Source organism: Diospyros lotus, chromosome 8, assembly GCF_014633365.1.
Source record: "Diospyros lotus cultivar Yz01 chromosome 8, ASM1463336v1, whole genome shotgun sequence".
NCBI lineage: Eukaryota > Viridiplantae > Streptophyta > Magnoliopsida > Ericales > Ebenaceae > Diospyros > Diospyros lotus.
The window spans coordinates 32,466,483-32,489,447 of NC_068345.1; the positions used below are offsets into that span (position 1 = coordinate 32,466,483).

The 22,965-nt window shown below is 37.8% G+C and overlaps 2 protein-coding genes across 2 annotated transcripts; one reads left to right on the forward strand and one right to left on the reverse strand.

Annotated features, from left to right (window-relative positions):
• Positions 1–665: 665 nt before the first annotated feature.
• On the forward strand, positions 666–6,186 carry LOC127808509 (uncharacterized). Its single transcript, XM_052347083.1, has 2 exons — positions 666–990; positions 5,694–6,186. The coding sequence occupies exons 1-2, from the start codon at positions 869–871 to the stop codon at positions 5,899–5,901; spliced, it is 330 nt and encodes a 109-aa protein (XP_052203043.1). The 5' UTR covers positions 666–868; the 3' UTR covers positions 5,902–6,186.
• A 135-nt stretch (positions 6,187–6,321) lies between these two features.
• On the reverse strand, positions 6,322–10,212 carry LOC127808507 (lysine histidine transporter-like 8). Its single transcript, XM_052347082.1, has 5 exons — positions 9,793–10,212; positions 9,553–9,686; positions 7,618–8,054; positions 7,338–7,469; positions 6,322–7,009 (listed from the first exon to the last, which is right to left on the reverse strand). Exons 1-5 carry the CDS (start codon positions 10,071–10,073, stop codon positions 6,521–6,523), a joined length of 1,473 nt encoding a protein of 490 aa, XP_052203042.1. The 5' UTR covers positions 10,074–10,212; the 3' UTR covers positions 6,322–6,520.
• Positions 10,213–22,965: the final 12,753 nt, after the last annotated feature.

The following is a 22,965-nucleotide window of genomic DNA, read 5'->3' on the forward strand; positions in this document are numbered from 1 at the left end:
CGTCATAAGCCTTAATGGCCTATGCCTTAAGTCGACATTGGGTTATAACCAACTATTATCATTTATTTCACCTAACCCTACCTCACTTTTTGTCTTTTCAAGTCATTAACGCATCATTTCCTCATAAATCTTTATTCTCATTACTTCATCTCTCAGAACTTTTTGGATTTGTTGAAGAATATTTCTCTTTCATGTCTCATTCCACTTAAATTTTTTTACACATATCGACGAGAATGAAAAATTTATGAATAGGTTGATTAAAACGATAAATTTGATTGGAATAATGAAATCCAATTAGAGAAAAAAATGATGGTTCAACAATGTTGATTGCACCAAAGAAACGAAATAATCAAGTGGTGGCAGGAGAAAACCATGGCAGTAAAGGCGGAGAATGGATTCTCTTCCAATTTTTTTAAATTGTAAGGGTGTCATTGCAATTAATCTAAACTATTAAAGTTGAGGAGGCATTTATCATAATCATAATAATATAATTAAAACTAACTATATATTTTTAAGAAATTAAAAATTAATTATAAAATTACAATTAGACCCAAAATTAAGTATTCTATTGAAAAATTAAAAGTTGGTGGTAAATTAAAACAAAGTAAAAAAATTCAATATATATATATATATTTCTTTACAATTTACCCAATAAAAGCAAAACAACAAACTATATAGAACGTTTAAATGGAGGCACTTGCTAGCGTCTTCTCTCTCGCTTTTGTTTCTGCGTCTGAATTCAAATTCGACGACTTGGGTTCTCCGGCAGGACTTCAATTGTAAATGACAACTGAGCTCCAGATATACCTACTTGGCACCAAATTCTAGGGCGATTTGTAGAGAGTGGCGGGCCGGGGAGGTCGAAGCTATGATTACGAGAGCAAATCTGGCTGAACAGTTGAGGGAGTACCAGATTCGATCCAAGCACGACTGGGCTTCCGTCTCTCTCTTCTCCGCCTCCTCTTCTACTTCCAATTTCGCTTCTTCTAGGTATCATCCGTCTTTAAGTGTGTTGCGTCCCCTCAAATTGCGTTATTTCCGCAGTTGGTGTTTAATTCTCTATGTTGCTGCCTGATTAGGGTTTTCTTGCCTTTTTCGGTGATCTAAATTCTTGTCATGGTCGCTTATGTTAACGGTTATCCTGGAGGATTTCCAGATCCATCTTGATCAGTTAGGTTCTTTTTGTGTGTTTGTAAGTTCATTATTTTAGGTTTCCGGTTATCGGAAAGTGCGAAATAAAAAGCAATAATTAAGACCATCTCCAACCCAACCCCAAATTTGGGGTAAAATCCCAAATTTGAGGTAAAACCCTCTCCAACCCACCCCCAAATCCTATCTCAAATTTGGGGTTATGAATATTATTATCCCAAATTTGGGGTTAAACTATTCCTTGACCCCAAATTTGGGTAATATATTTATCTCTATTTTGCCCCCCTCATTTTAACTATAACAAAATTTAATTCCTTTTATATCCCACTTTTATATATTTTTACATTTTTTTTACTTATTATTAGTATTAATAATATTTAAATAATATTAATAAATTATAATCAATTAATGAATAATAATTAATAAATTTTGTTGTGTTTAATATAATATTTTATTAATTGAGATAGTAAATGTAATGTTTTTCTTTTTTAATATTATTGATAATTAATTTTTTTTAGTTAATTATGTAATTTTTAGGTAATAATTTAAATTGATATATAATAAATAAGTAAATAATTTACATTATAAAAAAAGTTTAGAATCAAAAAATAAAGAAAAAAAGAATAAACTATTTCTTTACCCCAAATTTGGGGTTAAGGGTTGGAGAGGAATTAGGTCTTACCCCAAATTTGGGATAAGTTTTATCCCAAATTTGGGGTGAAGGGTTGGAGATGCTCTAAGAAATAAAAGAGTCAACTTACCAAACCATAACTTGGCGATAATTGACATTACAACGTGCTTGACTTTGGGATAAATCAGGTTTCTTGGGAATTAGGATTAGAAGTTGAAAATGTTTATTGGTGCTAGAATGATTCTTTGTTTTGCCATTAATGGTGTTACAGGATTTACGATTAGAAGTTAAAATTAAATTACCTCAAACTAAGTGACTCGTTATTAGTGGGCACACAAATAGTAGAAGTTCAAAGTATTGGCATTCATTATCCTCTGGAACCTTGTTTGGTCTTCTGAATCTTGCTAGGTTCTGATTACCTTCTCAATTATAGGGACAGCCAAACTCAGAAGTTTTTAATTAAATTAGCAAATATGTTTTGTGTTTTTTTATGTAACTTGCATCTGCTTTGTGATTTTTATTGAAGTAGTAACAAATGGCTTTCAAACCTGGGCCGAGAGAGACTGGCGGGTCTAACAAGCATCCATTTTTGTAAGCCAAAGCAAACCTGCCAGTGCAACTGCAGGTTTGCTTTTGCAGAAGACCGACCAGGCATAAGCTTGCATAAGACCCGCTAATTTAACAGTGCATCTTATGCAAGGCAAACCCGCTAGTTACACTGCGGGTTTTGCCTTTTCTATGCGAAACACTTAGCAAAAGTTGCTAAGTGTTGTCAAGGAGAAGCTAGAGATCACCAGGTCTCTCTCAGCCTAGGCTTGGATAACATCTGATGCTACTTTGATAAAAAAATTCCAAATCTGATGTTAGTTATGTAAAAACAAAAGAAAATGTGAATTTAATAAAAAAAAAATTCCAAATTCATACCCCTTGCAATTTCTTATTTTTTATTTTTAAATAATTAGGTGAATCTGGAGTTGATAAAGTATAGTTAGGTATTCAGAATTTTCTAACTTATTAATTATGTAGCATAACTTACTCGTGTTAGATCATTTCAGAGGGATATCTATTAGCAAATATTGAACTGGTACACTGGATAAGGGTTTAAGTAGACAAACTGCAAACGTTTTTACTTGACCTTTTGGTATCTATGTTGGTTGTAGGGGTATGTGTTTAAGTGTCACCTCATCTGTCTCATGCACAAGGGCTCTAAGACATATCTAGATTTCATATTATGAACTTCAAAAGAAAAATATTTTGTATAAAATGGTGTTTACAAAGTAAAAATTTAGCTCTTTGTCATAGAATGTAACTCTGATGCATACTTTTATAATCAAGCTTTAGTAAAGGGTGCCCCTAGTGCACAAATCATCCTGCTTTTGAGGACATGGTTTCTATACCTTAACTTGATCATTAAAGTGTTTGACACATTACCTCGTAAGTGTAAAAGATCCATGCAACAGATACAGTGACCCTTCTTTTTTTGCCTATACTCTAAATAGTCTGCATGGAAGGAATGGCTTCTTCACTATATTGCTTGTATGAAGCTACATATCTGGTAGTAATTTTGCTCTGTTTATTCTTTAACTGATTCATGATTAATAATCTGGTTAGTTTGTGAGCCTCCATTTTGTCATCTTGCAAGGTCTGGTACTGTTTCTTTTCGTAGTGTAGTCTGGTTGTGTAAATAATATGATTTGAATTTTGAACTGAACAATTTGGAATGCGACGAAGTTGTATGTATTTCCAGATATAATTGCAAAGAAACTGATATTTTAAATCATCTAATTATTTATTTATAACAGAAGTAAGCAGCTTCTATAAATTTTTCTTGTTAGAAGTAATTCATTTTTTTTTTATGTTCCTCTTCATACCGTATTGTAAATATGGGCTGTCTAATTGTTTATGGAACATTATCTAGAGCATTAAGTTTCTTTCTTCTTTTTTTCTATTTATTTTTCCGGAAACAAAGCCATAAGTTTTGTTAGCCTTATTTTGTATTATATCAGGGGAGGATGAAAGATAAAATTTTGCATGGCTTTCTCTAGGCTTCATTCCTAGGTAGCTGATAGCTTGTAGTATTAGATGTTCCCATGTACATAGAATAGTGTTAGGATCCATGTGCTGGTACTGTAAATGTTAAAACCAACTAGTTCTTGGGACTAAAAAATGATTATGTTTTCAGCGTATAATAGGTGTAGAAAAATGTGGCTGAAGTCATATGAGATGACATGGTCTTGGTTGGTCCAACTGCTGTGGGCTGTTACAACTTTATTACTTCAACTCACATTGATTAGCATGTACTTGGGAACCATTTTCACTCTTCTTATCATTATGAGACATGGATAGTTACTAAACCCTCTATAACATTGGCTTCCAAGCAGTTGTACCTTACTGTCTTACTTGCAACCTTCACCAATTTGTTTATGATTGAGATTCCTATCAAATGCCTTGTTTATGATGCAATATGATTTGGGTATAGGTTACTTAAAATCTCTTGTTGATGCTTGACTGCTTAGGTGTGTTCTTAAGAAGATTGCTATAATTTTACTAACGTGTGGATCGGCTCACTGGAATTAGAGAGAACTGTTTAATAAGGCCTTGTAATTCATTACTATCTCTTAGAAGGTCTATAAAAACCAAAATAACACTCATGGAATGCCTTGAAAATGTCATTGTAGTTGTGTGTCATATATACATGTTCTAGTCATTTGTGACAGTGGACACCTCTGTTGTTACCCTTCTTTTGTTGAGACTTGGGGTGCTGACTTGTATCATAGGCCAAGACATTTAGAGGTGTAACATATATATCATGGGTTTCTCCAATTCTAGGTCTTTGTGTCATGGGAAATGCCTTGTCGTTTCTTTTTCTCTGAATGAACAAATACTTTCGATTTTGCGTATTCTGCATTTAAGAGCGTTAAGACATTGCTGAGACATTTTTTTATGCATTCGCATTAAAAAGAAATTTATTACTCATTATATCTATTCTTGAAGCGCAATTATTGTGCTGTCATAACTCATGTGGTCATGTGGGCCCAAGGTGCCCATCCTATAAGAAACGGATACATCAGATGGGTTTAGGACCTGTCTTGCCTGTGAGATAATTTCCCTGCTCAATACCATCATTGTTTTCTTTAAAATCTTTTTCTTGGTTTGTTTCAATTTTCAATAATACCTGCTGATGTTTATGATCTAGAGCTTTGGACGTTTGAGGCAAAAGCTCCGTGCTTTGGATGTGGTCATTTTAATGGAAGGTGAAATAAGCTGAGAATGGTCCAATAGAAAAGGGCATCCCTACTGCATGAGTATCCCTGCTTTGCGAGGGTAGGCACATGGAACATCATATTTGTATTCAACTTTCCTTTGCTTTTTTCTACAAAGAGATTGTTTCCAAAACTTGAACCTGTGACCATTCGGTCACAAAAAGAAATATGGTCTTATTTGGGGGATGTTTTGAGCTAGGGAAATATGGTGTGCTATGGCTAATGAACAAACAAATGATGATGTAGGAAATCCTTGAATTGTTTGTGGCTAGAGTATAGTGTAGAATGGACTCCCTAGAAACCAGAGCATGCGGCTCATCTCTTGTTGGTGGATTAAATGGATTGAATTCTTGATGATTCAGATGAGAAGAATTTACAAATATATGAGTAGGCATTGATTGAATTTTTCTGGTGATGTACTTGGTTAAGTAGCTTGAAATTGCTGCCTGTCCATTCTATGAACTTGCATTGTCATCTCAATGTAACTCTTGAAATTACTGGTCCTCACATGAGAACAGTTCATGCCACGTATGGCGTGTAGCATAAGCTTTAGTTGCTATTCAGGGACTTATCTCTGCTTGTATTTTTGACTAAGAAGAATAACAGGTCTGACATTTGTTTATCTTGCTTTCTGCCTTCTGTGAATGCAGGGTGGACGTTGTGATCTTTGTGATATGGGAACTCATGATTTTAGCTTTTGTGGTTTTCTCAGTAGTTTCCTTATATTTCAGTCACATGAAACTTGCAATCGTTTTAGTATGCGTTGCTCTCATAATGTGCGTATGCATGAAAGTTACAAAGCAAGTAAGATTGGCTCGGAAAAAGAAACGAAGGATGCTTCTTCCATTATCGATGTAGAGGCTCTATTAAGTTACCGGCTTCTTCACAAGTGAGTCCAATGTCGACCCCAGCTTTGTTCTCTGTAGATTTTTAGAATTTATTGACCATGGCTCTTGGTCCATCTTGTTTTGCTCTCTCTCTCTTTATTTTCCGTCCTTTTTGTTTACACCTGTAATTGCAGCTAAAGCGAGCTGATTATACTGTAGTTGATTCGGCTTCTAACATAGCAGATCGAAGTGTTTGTCATTTTCTATTTTTAAAGTTTTATCATTAAAGATTGATAGCAGAAGCTGTTTTGGCTTACATGTTCATTACTGAATAGTTGCATGAGACACATTACATCATATCAAAGATCTCACTCAGCACGCAATGGCTGAATCTACTGGAGTTGTCATGATGGTGGTTTAATTATTTATCTATAACATATCTAGCTTTCATGTTATGCCACTACATGAGATTTGTTACATGAACTCGTGTTTTGGGATCCCAACAAGTTTTACGCTAATCATCGGCGGGAGGTAGGATTCATGTTAGTATTTAATTCTTTATACATTTTATTTTTGTGTGTTGGGGTCAAGTTACAGGTGAGGCTTTCCGGTTGGGCCAAGCATTCGCTTGTGCTGGACAACAAACAGTCTCACTTGGGTTTGAAAAAGTGGATTTCAATTCCCAGCGCCGCAATGCTCCAAATAGCTCCAAAAACCAAAAGAACGCTCAGCACCATCCCCACCCCTCCCAACACCCAGTTGAACCACCACGAGGGGCCATACCTAGGAGGCTTCTTGATCACAATCCACATGAAACAGGGGTACGCTGCGGTGACCGGAAGCGAAATGCCGCCCAGCAGCCCCGCCAAGGCCGGCAAGAATGGCAGCGCCACCGATATGAAGAAGGTCAGACAGCCGAAGAATGCCCGAATTCCAGTCCGCAGCCACCACGGGCACGGCCTCTGCATCTTGCTGGTGAATTTGAACTCGAGGTTGTCGAAGACTGGCATGGCGTAGATTTGGAACGAGGTGAGGCAGTTGACAATGACCAGTACGCTTGCCGCTACGAGTATGGCTTTTGCGGTGTCGTGCCTGTGGTGTTTGTACATTGCGCTTAGCATCCCTCCGTTTGATGGTATCTGCGATCCTCAAGTCGTGGTTTGGTTAGTTAATTGGTCTAGGAGATCAACCAGGATGTTGCTTGCTATGTATAATTAAAGTAGAATGGTTTATATATAGTAAGATTTTTTTTTAAGGCCAGGCTACATGCAAAGTTTTATAAGAGTCGTCATTAAAATTAAATTAACTTCGTAGTATGACATAAAATGTTAGATAATAAAGCATTAACATGTATGAAATATAAATAAATAAAATGTTAAGATAAAATAATTAAGAGTATCTTTTTTAAGGTAAGTTTTTATGGATGGTTATATGATTGATTATTGGAAAAGTAACATTTTGAATTACCAAGTTTCCATAAGCCCAATATCCTCCGATTGCCATGGGGTACATGCACATCGCTATGACGAGATATGCGAATTTCACTCCTTTCCACATTGGCACACGCGCTGGTTTCTTCTCGCTGGAGGGCATTGTACCCTGAAATTTCAAATCAATAGCTCAACGTCAAAACTTAAATTATAGACAGGACCCTTATTATATATAGCTAAAATAAAGAAAACTATACAAATTTATGCGCAGAAGAAGTAGATACAAAACAGATGGAATCATGAGTAATGAATTCAACCTGAATTTCAAGAACCAGATTGTGGCCTCTGAATGCAAAGGCGATTATACCGAGCGCATTGAGAACCCAGCAGAGCCTACCCACGTCGGAGTTTGGCTCCGGCGGGTTGTCGGAGGCTCCCGTCGCCAGCCTACCTTTGGAGACGGAAACCGTCCAGATGAGGGTACAGTAGGTGACGGCCGTGAGTGCGCCGAGGAGGGAGACGCCGGCGATGGAGTTGAGGTTGGGAAGCTGAGCCAGAACAACGGCGGAGCAAGTGAAAACAATGTACCACTCAATGGTGGTTAATAGATTGATGTTGCATGAGGAGGCGGCTTCGCAGAAGAGCCGGAAGAGTAATTTCATGGTTGCTCCTCCGATCATGATCAGGGCAACGCAGGTGGCGCCGGAGAGATACATGGTTGGAAACAACGCCAGCAACTTGCCCCGTTTCTCACCTTGACCAACATGAAGAATGGATCAGTTTTCTACATCTCTAGCATGGGCCTTAATCTCAATGACTCCAAGTACCCCAAATTCAAAGAAGAAAATGAAAAAATGCTATCCTTCCAGAATCCATATATATTTATTTATTTATTTATTAATCATAACTCGTGATCGGAGGTGACGCGTGACATGATGATTGATTTTGTCTAGGGATAAAATAATATCATTTTTTTCACTTTACCTACCTATTCCTACCTGGTTACAATGATTATATATATATATATATATAAATAAAAGCGGAGAAGAATGGATCATAAAAATATATGAATAATCAGTTTATTGCGAAAACAAATGAAAAGTTTAATGATTAATAATAGAATTTATTTTTTTTTAAATTACACAAGGCATTTGTTGTAAATAACTTAAATTAAAAGATCATAAGAGGTGGAGTCCAGTTTATTCAAAATAAATATATAAATTTTCTTTTATTTCTTAAACTACTATGTTTTAATTTTTGGGACAGCAATATAAGTTCCAAAATTAATAAAATGACAAACATTTCGCTACCAACACAAGGTTATTATTATTGTAATTTTGGTCAATATGAAAGGAAATAAGATTTCATATATATCATTAATCAGTCAATGGAGCATAACAGTTGCCATACAACATGTTAGGTGGCAAATGGGGGGGGGGGGGGGGGAGACTGAAGAATAGAGACCCAGGGAGAGGGGAGGGGGGGGGGATGATATTGGAAGAATAGAGACCCAACGCGAAGTCGCTACTCTCCGCAACGTGGGGATGATATTGGAAGGTGAAAAAAAGTGGAGATATTGGCTGGTTGATGCTGTCATCAAATATAAATAAATTAAATTACAGGGGTCACTTTTTTTTTTTTGCAATTATTTAATATAAATCATAAAGAAAGGCCAACATTATTTGACTATTGTTTGTTTGTTGGCTTGCTTTCACTTGGAAAAGGAGAAACTTCGCAGACAAGTAGATTGACCAAAATCTAAATAAATAAATATATAAAATTCTAGAAAGTTTACTTATTTCCTAAGTAGTAAAGAAAAAAAACAAAAGTTGGGCGTTGATGGTTGGTCCGTAACGATCAAATCAACCATATTTCTGAATCATAATTTGGCATTTGGATTAATATATTGTTTATTTTTACTTTCAACTAATAAGCTTTAATTTCTGAAGCACCATCTCCTCCCTCCTTCCTGCATGTATGTGTGTATACACGTACGTACGTGAATCTTGTCCTCCTCTTTTTTTTTTTTTTTTGTTATTCATTTCATATTGTACGTAACCCTAATTAAATTTATTAACAAAAACTAAAAGCCCCTAACTAAATTTAGAATCATCATCTTCTCCGTCCTGCATAGACGCCAATATTGTTTATTTTCTCTGCAACAATTAATTTGGCAGATTCTAAGATCCAAATTTTCCATGAATAAATAATTAATGATGGAAGATGCAGAAATGGTTCGGTGGGTGCTTTACCAAATGCGACCATCGATAGCTGCAGGTATCGGCTGTAGCGCATCCCAGGCACGGCCTCATGCAATTGGATTAGAATCCATAGTGTGTACAGTTGCCACGCGAAAGCCACCGATAGGCAAATGATTCCCCAGGCCCTGCAACAAAAAACCCCCATCAATCCAACTGATCGATGATGGATACATCATATATATGGCGGGCGGGGACGAGAGTAGCTACTTAATTAATTGAAGTTAACGTTACCAGCCAAGAGTGGCGAAAGCCAGGGGAAGCAGGAGTGCTTGGAAGCCAAGGCCAGAGCTGAGAGAGTGAAAGGCGGCGTAGAGAGCATTGCCAGTTCTGGATTCAGTGATGGGAAGCCAGTCCTCTTGTGGGTTGACCTTTGAGAGATGAACAACTTGGTCCAAGTAGCCTTGCACGCCGGAGAATGCCCCCGGGGTCTTAGGCGCCGTGGATGATGAGATGACCGGAGTTTTCGACATCGCCGGCCGGCTTACATAATTCACTTCCCCCACCTCTTCCATATATATACTCGCATATATTATATTATATATATATATATATACCTCTTCCAATTAATGGCACGTCGCGTCGTCTCGTCGTCTGTAGTGTACTAGTACTACTCCAGCTGGTACATGGCCTTGGGGGAGGAGGACTTTGGGCTGCAATCGTAGTCGGCTATTTATAGACGTCGTTTTGAACATCACGAGGTTCATGGACAAAAAATATTTCATAAAAATAAATACGATTCACTAGTCACGAAAACTTACATTATGTGTGTAATGGGTGAGGTATGCTTTGAGGCGTACGCCTGCCTGACAAAGCACCCAACATTTATTTTATTTTCTATTCTTATATATATATATATATATATGATTATTAATTACAATAATAAGCAACGACAATTGAATCTGCTCTTGGAAAAACTCTTAAAATGAGTTTTCTAATTTTTTTTATTAATTTGAAAATATTGTGATTCTTTACAAATTTTGTTACATATTTAATTAATTCTTTTATTTAGACTTGTAATTAATGTCTTCATTTTAATTATGTTTATTTAGTCATGTTATTAATATTATATTTTAGATTTTTAATGTTTTTTATTCTCTAAAACATAATTAAAATTAAGGTTTTCCCACTCTCTTAATTAGGCATACAGTACCCGCGCGACCAAGACGCTTAAACTTTACATCTTCGTCTCTTATAACTCTACAACGAATTATGACCCTTTTACAAAAAAAAAAATACATAGAATGATATGACAAGCACTCTTTTTACAAAAATTTAAGATGATTCATGTGGGTGTGGAGTCTGCAGCTTGAGTGGTGTAACCTTTAGAGAGGCAATTGCGGGGGAACGAACAAAGTGGAAGCCTTGACTAGCACCACCACCTCCTCTATTTATGTCTATTAACAGCCATGTGGATCACATCTCTGGGAACTTTATACATATAATATATAACAATCTCTTAATTATTTGCCATCTCTCTCTCTCTCTCTCTCTCTCTCTCTCTCTCTATATTGATTTATTACTTTTTTCTTCTTTCTTATTAATGAAGAAATCGAGTCATTATATCTTGGGCATTGTGGGGGCAGCTGGAAAATGAGTCCCCCCAGGTGACAGGCCCAACAAAAGCACTAACTGTGTGCATAAGAACAGTGAACACAGTGATTAGTGACCAGTAAAAAGCAAGCTCTTGAACTAATTATTGCGAATGACAATTTGTCCCTGTTTATGTCACCAGTGAGGTCACCCTCATACGTCAGCAAAGTGACGACGAGGAGAAATGTTCTTCATTCAAACATGTGAACTGAAAAAAGTTCAGCCCCAAATGGAAGAAAAGATCGGTAAATAGGGGAATGATGAAGTCAATAAAAATTATGCGCCTGTAAAATAACGTGTAACAATATTCAGCTCTAGGTAAAGGTACGTATTGGAAAAAGGTGTTCAGATGTGCTGTTGCGATGGTCATTTGACACAAATTCAAGAATATGAAAAGAGGTGAAATTAATGGATGTCAGGTCGGATGCAATTAAAGGATGATGATATATGCATGCCACCATCCACCAAAACTATTTGGCGATCAAAAGAGACGGACCCAACTTTCCTTTTGTTGCTTTGTTCTTGTTGTTCAAAGTCGACTGTTTTCTTTTCCTTTTTTAGGGTTTTAAATCACTTATTCCCTTGTACATATTATTGTTAGGTGCTTGATCATGTTTTATGCAACAGATGAGAGAGAGAGAGAGAGAGAAATTTGGTAAATTCATCCTTAAGAAGATAACTTTCATGTACTTTAACTGATAAAAACACGCACAAAGAGAGTTCTCTTTTATTCTTTCCTTTTTTTTATGTCCAATGAAATCTTGGAATAGATAAGAGAATCAGAAAGAGAAGTTTTCTTTTCAAAACTTTAAAAATGAACACTTACAGATGAGAATCCTAATCCGATTTGGATTTCGGGCAACGAGTGGGTCACAGTCGGTGGGTGGATTTGGATCAAAATATATGAGAGAGATTTACATTTTTATAGAGCTTCAAGAATCGAAGTGAAATACTGATGAGACTTGGATACAGGGCCCCGCGGGGCAGTTGGCGGATCCCCTTCACCAAATTTAGGAAACAAATCCCAAAATCACACCTCCATAGTCATTGTCAAATTAATTCGCCAAATTTGGCAAAGCAATTGAAATCTTGAAGAACAACAACCCCCCCCCCCCCAAAATACCATCAACTTCGAAGAAAATGAGTTCCAACACAACGAAGGACTAACGAAGGCGATGAGCAACAACAGAAGAGGCCAATCAGATTCGGAGATAGTGACGACCAGTAAAGGTGGTGGCGGCGATGACCAATAAAACGAATGATAGTGAACTTGTTGTTGCGGCTTGTTGTTCATCGGGTTTTCACATTAGTTTGTGATTTTTTTTAATTTTTTAATTTATTTATATATTAAATTAGTGATATTGTGTATTTGTATTTTTTAATTATTGATTTATGTATTTGATTATTGTGTTTGTGTATGTGCGTATTTAATTATTGATTATGTATATGTAAATTTAATTATTTTTTGTATTTAAATTTTGATTATTAATTTATATATTTGATTATTTATTTTATGTAGTGAAAATTATATGTAAGGTAAAATAAATAAAATTAAAGTTTATTAATAAATAATAAAATAAAAAATTAAATAAAGAGAAAAATAAAGAGTCTGGTTAGAGTAGACATAATTTTTAAAATAAAAAATAAATTATTTATAATATAATAAAGACAGAGAAAAACATCTTCTTTGAGTCGGTCTTAATTGCTTGGGTGGGTGGGCAATTGCGGAGAAAGAATGGCAGCCAAGTCCCACCAGTTTTGACGTCTGAGAAACACTTTGAAACTTCAGAATCATATTGAAGGAGAGAAAGAGAGAATAAAGCTAACCACTTTCAGTAAAGGTGTGGTGGGGGCAGCCGCTAGTGCTGGCTGGGTCGCTAATCCCCTTCCTATAAAGTTATGAGCCTTGAGGTCAGATGTGATGGCTCTCCTATCAATATATTAACGACTCCAAATTAGTCTCCCACTTAGGATTTGCTTTTGGGATATTAGCCAATGAATTATTTTTAAAAAGTAAATGTACAATGTATTAGTATTTATTAAAATGAATAAGATATAATTCTATTAAGATAATTTATCTGTAAAGTTTAAGATAAGTTATTTAAAAATAAAAAGAGATAAATTTATTTTGAAAGTTAAGATAAGAAATTATGTAATTTATTTTTAAAAAATTTAACAAATATAATAAAAATTACTTTTGTTCTGAATGCTTTTCATATTTCATTTTTTTAAATCAATATTTTGATTAACAAATTCTATCTTAGCTTTATATTAAAGTGTATAAACTCTATTTATAAATAATATTTTTATCGGATAACAATCTTATTATATGTATATATTAAAAAGCAATGAAACACCACAAGTAGGGGTGTGCAATCGGTTATAACCGAATTGAACCGCCTAAAAATTACTAACTGAACCAAACTGACTAGCATATAATAACCGAACCGAACTGAACTGACTAACCCCCCTAACCGAACTAACCGAAACCTAAATCATGGTAATCGAACCGAAAATCGAACCAACCTGAATACCAAAGAGACCGAACATCTGTTGCCCTCAAACAAGTTTATGGAAAAATAGAAGTTGCAAAAAATTTACCAAATGGCGAGCACAGTGGTGGAAATCGAATGAGAGAGAGATGCACTCGTCGTAGGCGTTGAAGTCGGCGTTGTTGTGTCAGAGGTAAAAAAGAAGGAGCATCTCATCGACGTTGACGATGGCATCGGAGGGGGTGATGGTGCCGCTATGTAGGAGAGTCAGAGACAATGGGGGCGAGCAAACAGAAGGACCAATGATCGGTTCGGTCCTTCCGGCTTTTGGGTCTTTTCTTCTCTCTGATCTACGAAGTACCCTCAAAGAGTAAGAGCCTTCGTCTTCGTCTTCTCCATCGGGGACGGTGAGGGATGGTGGAGGGATAGAAAAGGAACGAACCGGCCAGCGACCAAATCAGGATGAAAATGAAATGAAATGGCGAGGGAGAGAGACTGACGAAGAGAAAATGAAATGGCAAGTACAAAGAGACATGGGGTGCTGCGCCTCGCATGAGGGGTTCATGGTTCGATTCCCGTATGAGGGGTTGGTTTATTCCACGGTTCTGTTTGGTTTTTGACTATTTTTATCAAAATAACTTAATCAAACCGAATAACTGATTTTTTGTTAAATAAATAATCGAAACCGAACTGATTATTATGGCTAACCGAGCCTGAATTGACTGAACTAGTCGGTTCGGTTCGGTTTGGTTAAATCGGTTTATCTGATTTTTTGCACACACCTAACCACAAGTTTGACTAGGAGTGTTCAAAAAAGTCGCTAGACCACAGTTTCCGGTCAAACTGAATCGGACCGAACCTGCCGATTTTTTGAACTGGTGGTTCGGTTCAGTTTGGAAGAATGTTAAACTGCGCGATTTGCGATTTGGCAGACCGACGATTCTGGTTCAAAACCTAACCGCCTGCATATAATATATAATTAATATATATATATTATAAATATAAAAGGGGTAGCGCCAACATCGACCCGACCCTCTTCTCTTCGGCTCTTCCTCTCTTCTTTCCCCCCAACCAAACCTTAACCCTAAGTCATTCCCTCTCCTTAACTGCCTCCCATCGCCACGAGCTCCACTACTGATATCTCCATCGCCCCCCACCGTCACCATCCATTAAGGCTGGCAATAAGCCGATTGATTTTAGCTTGGTTCATAACTCAATATGAACTAATTTTTTTGCTTGAGCTCGACTCGATAATGACTACGAGTTGGCTCGGCTCAGCTCGAAACTAACTATCACCTTACTTTTATGTATATATATTTATAAAATGATTAAGCATATATTTATATTATTGAGTATTAAGTAATAAATATTTTTTATTAATAAATTTATAAAATTAATACATATATAAGTATATTGAGTTGGCTCGTGAGCCAAATGACTCGAGCTAATGATAGCTCAAGCTCGGCTTATTTAGTAAATGAGCCAAATATTTGAGTTCAAACTTGCCTCATTTGTATAACGAGTTAGCTTATTGAACCAATTATTGAGTCGAGTCTTGAGCCAGCTCACGAGTAGATCGGCTTATTGCCAGCCTTACCATCCACAACGATGTAGCCGATGGTCGCTGACTCGTTGCATCTTGTTCTCACTCTCACTCTTTGTTGGTGGTCTGGTCATTACCCTCGCTCTCAGCTTTGGTTCATTACATGTTGATCTCTCTCTTGCTCTCTCTTAGACCCTCTACTCTTGATCCGTTCTATGGTCGTTGACTTCGGACAGCTCGATGGCCGACGGTCGCTATTATGCGGGCTGCCTAGCGCCCCTGCCTTTCTCTCGCTCACGCTCACTATCACTGTAAGTTCTCTCCTTTACTGCTCTATTAGGTTCTAAGTTTTAGGCTTATATGACTATTCTATGGGTTTGGTTGTTGGCATATTAGGGTTTCTTGTAATTAGGGTTTCCTATTTCTCAAACTGCGAAAACCGCATTAGATCGTACACAAATTGCGGTGCGGTTTGATGCGATTTCCACTGACCTAAACCAAACCATGCAGTTTGGTTTAATGCCAAACCGCATGTGTGGTTTGACGTGTTGAAAATAGTCTAAATTGCCCAAACCGCACTATGAACACCCCTAAATTTGACCTTCAAGTGGTTAATGGTGGGCGCTGAGCTTATAAGATTTGAGTGTTGTAATTTTTTTTTATGCTACTTTTACTACTCATTAGGAAAATTACACATTTAATAAAATAATTATTGTTTTGAATCTCTCATTGTGAGACCTCACAGGGTAAAACGTTTTCTATCAATAAAAAAAAGTTCAATGAACAAGGAGACAGAGCAATAAAAGATGATAAGAAAGAAAGAAGCATTTATAGAATCTTGATCCCCGCTTAGAATTATTACCCTTCTTATCTTTTTCACTACTTTGAGTAGGGTCTTTTTTGATAAGAATAATGCAATGTTATAGTCATGTGTCGCATTCTCTTTAAAAGAAGTGTTAAGTAGAAAAGATAATAATACTTGATCTTTTTAGTCTCCTTTAATGAAGATGTACTACATAACTGATGACATCGTCATTAGTCATAACTTATAACTTATTTTTTTAATAAAGTCGATACTTCTATATTTTTTGTTTTTCAATCTCTCTTTTATCATTTTTGTGAATTTTATGTTCAAAGCTTTTTTTTTTGTGCAAAAACAATATATTAACAAAAAAAAAAGCGCACAAACTAAGCGAAAGGAAAGATTCATCATGCTAAAATTGAGTGGACTGAAAGGAAAGCTTTAAGTTTATGGTGCTGTGTGGGTGAGTCCGAATGGTGCAAGTGTAAGTGGAGTGATAAGGTTATGATTTGATTTGTTTTGCATACAAATTTGTTTATATTATGTACTTAATTAATTTCATTTGCATAAATTTGTTTTGGTTAAGCTACATTCAGAATTTTTATTATTTATAATTACATATAGACATCAAAGAAGAGTTTCTATCTTTATAAAGAAATGTTTTTGGAAATATTCCTATAAAAAATTAAAAATTCCCAAAAGAAGTAATTAATGAAACATATTTGTAATTTAGTGGCATTTTGTATATAGACGTACGTGCCATTAGAATGTTAGCTTTCTTGCTTACTTGAGTTAGTGCCATTTTCATAATAAATGCCATCACTTACTAAGTTTTTAATATAAAAGAATGTTAGCATATAAAAGAATGTTAGACCTACTCGGGTTCTTTCTGATTTCCCTTGGACAACTCAAGTTTATCATCATGGTCATTGATTATTTCACCAAATGGATTGAAACTGAGCCCATGGCCACTATCACAGTCGAAAAAGTCAAAAAAATTGTTTGCAAGAATGTCATTTGTAGGTACAGTCTCTCCAAAACACTTATCTTGGATAACTACACTCAGTTTACCAATAAGAAACTCCATGAATTATGTAAAGAACTCGACATCCACTTAGTCTTCACCTCAGTTAAGCATCCCTAGACGAACGAGAAAGCCAAAGTTGCCAACAAAATCATCCTTGCTGGGCTCAAAAGATGGCTCAACCAAGTTAATGGAGCATGGGCAGCGGAGCTCCCAATGGTACTGTGGCCATATCACACCATGGCACAATTTTCGATGATGGAAACCCCCTTTAAGGTCACTTATGGATCCGAAATTATGATTCCAGTAGAGGTCAGATAGCCGAGCCATCGAAGACAACATTTCTAATAGAGTACTAATGAGGTCGAGCAAAGAGCCAACCTCAACCTTATCCAAAAGGTGCATGATATGGCACACATCTGTAAACAAGCGGCTAAATAAAGAAAAAATACAACACGAGGGTCTCGCCTCGAAGCTTCTAGGAGGGAGACTTGGTCCTAAGGAAGGTCGAAATAGCATGACAACAACCCGGAGAATGAAAGCTCGACGTTAACTGGAAGGGCCCCTATCAAGTCACATGTAACCTAGACAACGGAGCCTACCACTTGGCCAAACTCTCAAGGCAACCTTTACCAAGAGCATGAAATGTAACTAGCCTAAAGAAATACTTCAACTAAGTGATAATAGTCTCAAATTCATTTGATGTATTGCTTTTAAGACTATTTCATTTATTCCATTCTAGTCTTCGTTATGTCTACATTTACATCGTCATGGGCTTAAGCCCAATTTTGTGCCTTTGCTTCATTACAGTCTTCATTACTTCCATATTTACGCCGCCATAGGCTTTATTACGCAATGTATCATTTGACTATACACCAATGCATTGCACAGTTTATGAATAAAATCATAGGGAATTCAAAAAATCTGCTCATATTTTCTTATTTCAGTAAGCAAATGAATGTCCTGAGTTTATCTCGGTCTTTTTAACTGACGCCTTGAACTAGACAGGCTTGGTCAGTCCACACTCTAAGCCTGGGCCAAGCCTGACATGTGGACCCTGGGTCATCCCAACCGGTTTCTTTAACTGACACCCTAAACCACATAGGCTCGATCAACCCATACTTTATGCCCAGGTCAGGCCTGACGTGTAGACCTCGGGTTATCCTGGTCTCTTTAACAACTGCCCTAAACCAAACAGGCTCGGTCAACCCACACTCTAAGCCTGGGCCAGACCTAACGTGTGGACCTCAGGTCATCTCGGTCTCTTTAGCCGATGCCCTAAACTAGATAGGCTTGGTCAACCCATATTATATGCCTAGGCCAGGTGTGGGCCTTGGGTCTATCCCAAAAGCAAATGCACTTATGCGAACTTGTATTACAAGTAAAATAGAGAACGAGAGGGGGACCAAGCATGCAATAAAGCGAGTTACGCACAAACCTGTGTATTCGGGGAAATAACAAATTGAGAAAAAACAAACATTGAACATTGTAGGTAACCAAACAAAAACATTCTTCATTATGTTTGATGCTAGGGTTATAGAGATAGTGCTGACCTACACTACGAGATCAAAAAACTAAGGCCTAGTGGGTCCGATAGCCATCCTAGAAGCGAGTTCAACAACCATCAAACTCAGAGAAGTCGGCATCATGGAAACCAGCCAAACATGGGACAAAGCCTTCTCATAGGCTGTCGTGAATTGATAGGCGGCCTCGTCCATCAAGCTCTCTACCTCAGCCCGAGCTTTGTCAGCCTCGTCCTTCATCTTGACAGCCTCAAGCCTAGCTTGGTCAACTTGATGTTGAGCTAAGTTGCTCCAATCAACCTATTGTGTATTTTGATGTTTAACAAAACATAATTTTAGTAAAACTATTTTTAGTATGTTTAAAACCCCTAATGAATTTTTGATACTCATTAAGTATTATAGTATTTTGTGTATCAAAACGAATCAAGAAATGTTATTTGATTCTAAGTAGAATATTAGCACACTATAAGGGAACATATAAGAAAATATTTTCCTTTTGGAAAACTGACTCCTGGTATTTTCATAGCTAGTATTCATTATTGTAAAAATGATTTTTAGTGAATTTTTCAAGTAATGAAAAGTATGTTTTTGGAAATGCTAAATTTGTCAAAATCGGAATTTGTTCTAAAACCCAAAATCTACTTTCTTATCTAATTGGATTTTGATTTTTTAGATATTTTTATTGAATCCAAATGGGGGGTACTTTGTTATTTACATTTATGTATTAAAGTAAATAGAAGGTAAAATATAAATAAAAGTAAATGTGAATGTAAATATCTTGTAATGAATTTATGCTATGTATTGTATTATCAAAGCAAATCTTATTTTTCTGAAATCTGGACTGAGAGTCGACTCCCAGTGAGGGACAGTCGACTGTAAGTCAATGGCAGTCGACTGTGGATGTGCATTAGTCGATATAGCCGAGCATTGTTTATGCAGAGTCGAGGTAACCGAGAGTGAGTTTTGGCCAGTCGACTGTCGAGTCGACTGTAGGCCAATAAAAGTCGACTGTCTGTGAGAAAGTTGACTGCGGGTTGAGCGAGAGTCGACTGTCGGCAGCGAGAGTCGACTGTCGGTAGCGAGAGTCGACTGTGGGTGTCGCGGAGTCGACTGTAAGATAAAGCAGTCGACTGCCAGACTCCAACGGTCAGATTTTTGGAGCCGTTGCAGGTCGTTTTGGGAGCCCAATATAAATATCAAGAGGAGAAATCTGGAGAAGGCTAATGCTTTACCATTTCCTATCTTTCTAAAGCACACCCAAGCTCTCAAGCACTCAATCAAAGCAATCCAAGGCCCAAGGAGCTTCAAAGATCTATCTATTGGAGCCTCAAGGCAAAGAAGAAGTTTTCTTCTTATTGGTAACTTGTATCATTTCATTTTGCCTTGTATATTGTTCTTGTATTGATATCCATTGTAGTCCAAGTGTGTTGGACATAGAATTGATTTATTTGTATTAGATTGTGGATTGTGAGTGGCATCCTAGAGCCCAAGTAATCTAGGTGTATTATTGTGTTGTATTAGTTTCCGGGGTGAGCAAAGGGGAAACCTCGGGGTGTACAAGTTTGCTAGGTGATCTTGTGTGAAAACTTAGTGGTGGTTTTAGTGGAACCTCAAGTGTCGGTTTGACCTTGAGAGAGTGGAGTAGGTGTTGGATACACCGACCCACTATATATCTTGTGTTTATATTGTGGTTGTTTGTGTATTTATATTGCTATCATTTCCAAACAACATACATATTTATAACAAGTATATTTTGTGTATAAGAAAATCTCAAGAGTTTTAAAAAGGAAAGAATCGATTTAATAAGTTTTTAATCACTCAATTCACCCTCCCTCTTGAGTGGCCATTGTGTGTGTCAATGGACCAACACTTGAGAAAGTGCAGTCGCAAACTCAGCCTCAAACTTATTTTTTCTCTCATGGGCCACGATTTCGATTGCCAAGGCTTCACTCTTCATCTTGTCCAACTCTAACCATGCAACATCTTGTTAGTCTAATAACTTCTGGGTGAGTCTGGACACCTTATGAGCCGAGGCGTCCTCGTCTTTAGCCCGATTTTGTAGATATGTCGTCTCCTTTGCCAACTGCCCCTTCAATCGATCAGTTTCTTCTTTGAGAGCCTAGTCGTGCCTCTTCTACTAAGCCTAATACTCTACCTCTCTCGACCGGCAAGCGCTCACAAGGCAGAGGGCTTGTAGCTCAGACCAACGGCACATCGGAGCTACCTAAGATCCAGCATCTTCTTCCGGTCTAATGAGATAGATAGATGCTAGTCAATGAATGCCTCGGGGCCAAACTGAGTGCTTTAGAGGCTTCTTAAGTTAGACTCTCAACACCTGACAATTGACCATCGGTGGCACCTGGAGTGCCGGACGTTCTCACCTTCTCCTTTCAGGTATCCCTTGGTTTCTTTCAGGTTAACAGGGACACCAAGCCTCTGGCTCCTCAGCCCAGGGAGTGTAGGAATCCTTGCAGAAGATGTTTTGGTGGCGGTCCCAAAAATTAGCACAGGACCCCTAGAAGAGGTGGAGGCTTTCTTAGTAGCGAGGGCCTTCTCGAAAGCCTTTCTAACTGACCCATTATTAGCCACATTGACCTGCTTCTTCTCTAGGCCTCTCCTAACCTCCTCGACTGGCATTTTTGGAGCCATTAAGCTTGAAACAACAAACAAATAGCGTGGTTAACATCAAATAATAACCAAAAATTGAAAGATAAGACGAAAGCAGACCCATGTACTCAGCCAAGCTGTAATACCCGGTATTATATGATATTGAAAAATAAATAAATTTGGATTATTTTGTCAGGACCTCGGGTGGTTCGGGAAGCCCAAGAGTTAATCTTGATAAATTAATTATTAAGAATTGTCGAATTGGCGGCTAGGAATGCTTCGGGACTTGGATGTCCAGGGAAGAGGGCAAGGGATTGGTGAGCGTCTCAAGATGAGGATAGTGACACTGGTAGCGGTTCAACTGGGAATAATTTTTGGAATAAATTCTTATAAGCCCGAGTGGGTGCCAATACCGAATAGTCGGAGGGAATCTCCTGGAAGCTGAGGGGACCCTAGGGGTGGTTCAGTTTTACGAATAAAGCAACCCTTAAGTGTTTTTGGGTAAAATAAAAGGTCCTGTGCAGGCGCAGGGATGAAATCGTCATTTTTGAGTAAAAGTCATTTCTTAATTTTGGAGAATTAAGGTTTTGGTGGCTTGTGGGTAATTAATTAAAATCTTGGGAGGGTCCAAGTATAATTATTAGAATTCTCCAAATTCAATTAATATTTTCCTAAGTAAAATTATGAAAAATTAAGGGGGGGTTTATATGTAAATTATATATATATATGTGTGTGTTTGTAGGCGCGTCTGTGAGGAAGCTTCCTATCCTCTGATATTTGAAAACAGAGAGAACGAGGGAGAAAAAGAGTGATGGCCGAGGCTTGGGAGTGATCGCGAGAGAGCAAGAGTAGGAGAGAGAGAGAGTTAGCGAGAGAAAGAGATGGAGCGGCCATGGCTGGGCGCGAAGGAGGTCGCGAGCAACAATGGAGAAAGGCCGATCAACCATGGCTGAGGCGGCTCGCGGCAATGTTGAAGCGGATGATGGCCGTTGGCAATCGCGGCGTGCAGAGGTTGAAGCAGCGCCTGAGATGGTGGTTGGCCAATGCTGAAGCGATGCCAATGACGGCCTGATGAAGTGCTGTCGACCATGAAAGCATGGCACGCAAGGGAGGCCGACGCTGGCAGCGGCTCAGGTGCAGGAGAAGTTGGTTTCAGTGGCGGCTAAAAGCGGCGGGGCTGGCCGCGGCAGCAGCCGACGAGGGCTAGCGTCGTGGGTGGCTGGACTGGTCTGTGTCGACTAGATGAGGAAGAAGATGGAGCAGTGGTCACGTAGTGAAGATGAAGGGAAGAAGATGAAGGCGCACGGGAAGTCGAGAAAGAAGGAAGGAAGAAATAAAAGAAAAAAGAAAAAAAAAATTCTGGAAAAAAATGGGAAAAATTCCAGAAAAATTCTGGAAAGTATTTCGAGGCTAGTAGAGCTTAATGGAAGCTCGAGAGTGGGATTTCGGGCATGAGATGGCAGTTAATGAGGCAATGCCGGTGTGGGCGATTGGCTGATTTTTTCCTGATTTACTGGGGTAAATTTATTAAATTTCTTTTCAAGCATTAGCATGTTATTGGGATGTTGTGGAGATGATATAATGTGAAGTGTTGGTTGGTTTAACCCTCGGTTGGGGTTGTTTGGAAATTTGTTTATGAGTGGCGTTGTGGTGTGGCAAAAATCATAAGCTTTGGATTAATGCCTGATGTGAATGGGTTTTTATGTGTGGTTGCATCTAGGTTCGACTGGGAAGACAGTGATCCTAGAAGAGCTTGGAGTTTGGGCTGGTTTTCTCGCCGAGGCAGAGATGAGACTTTGAGCCAAGTAAAGGATGGCCCCATA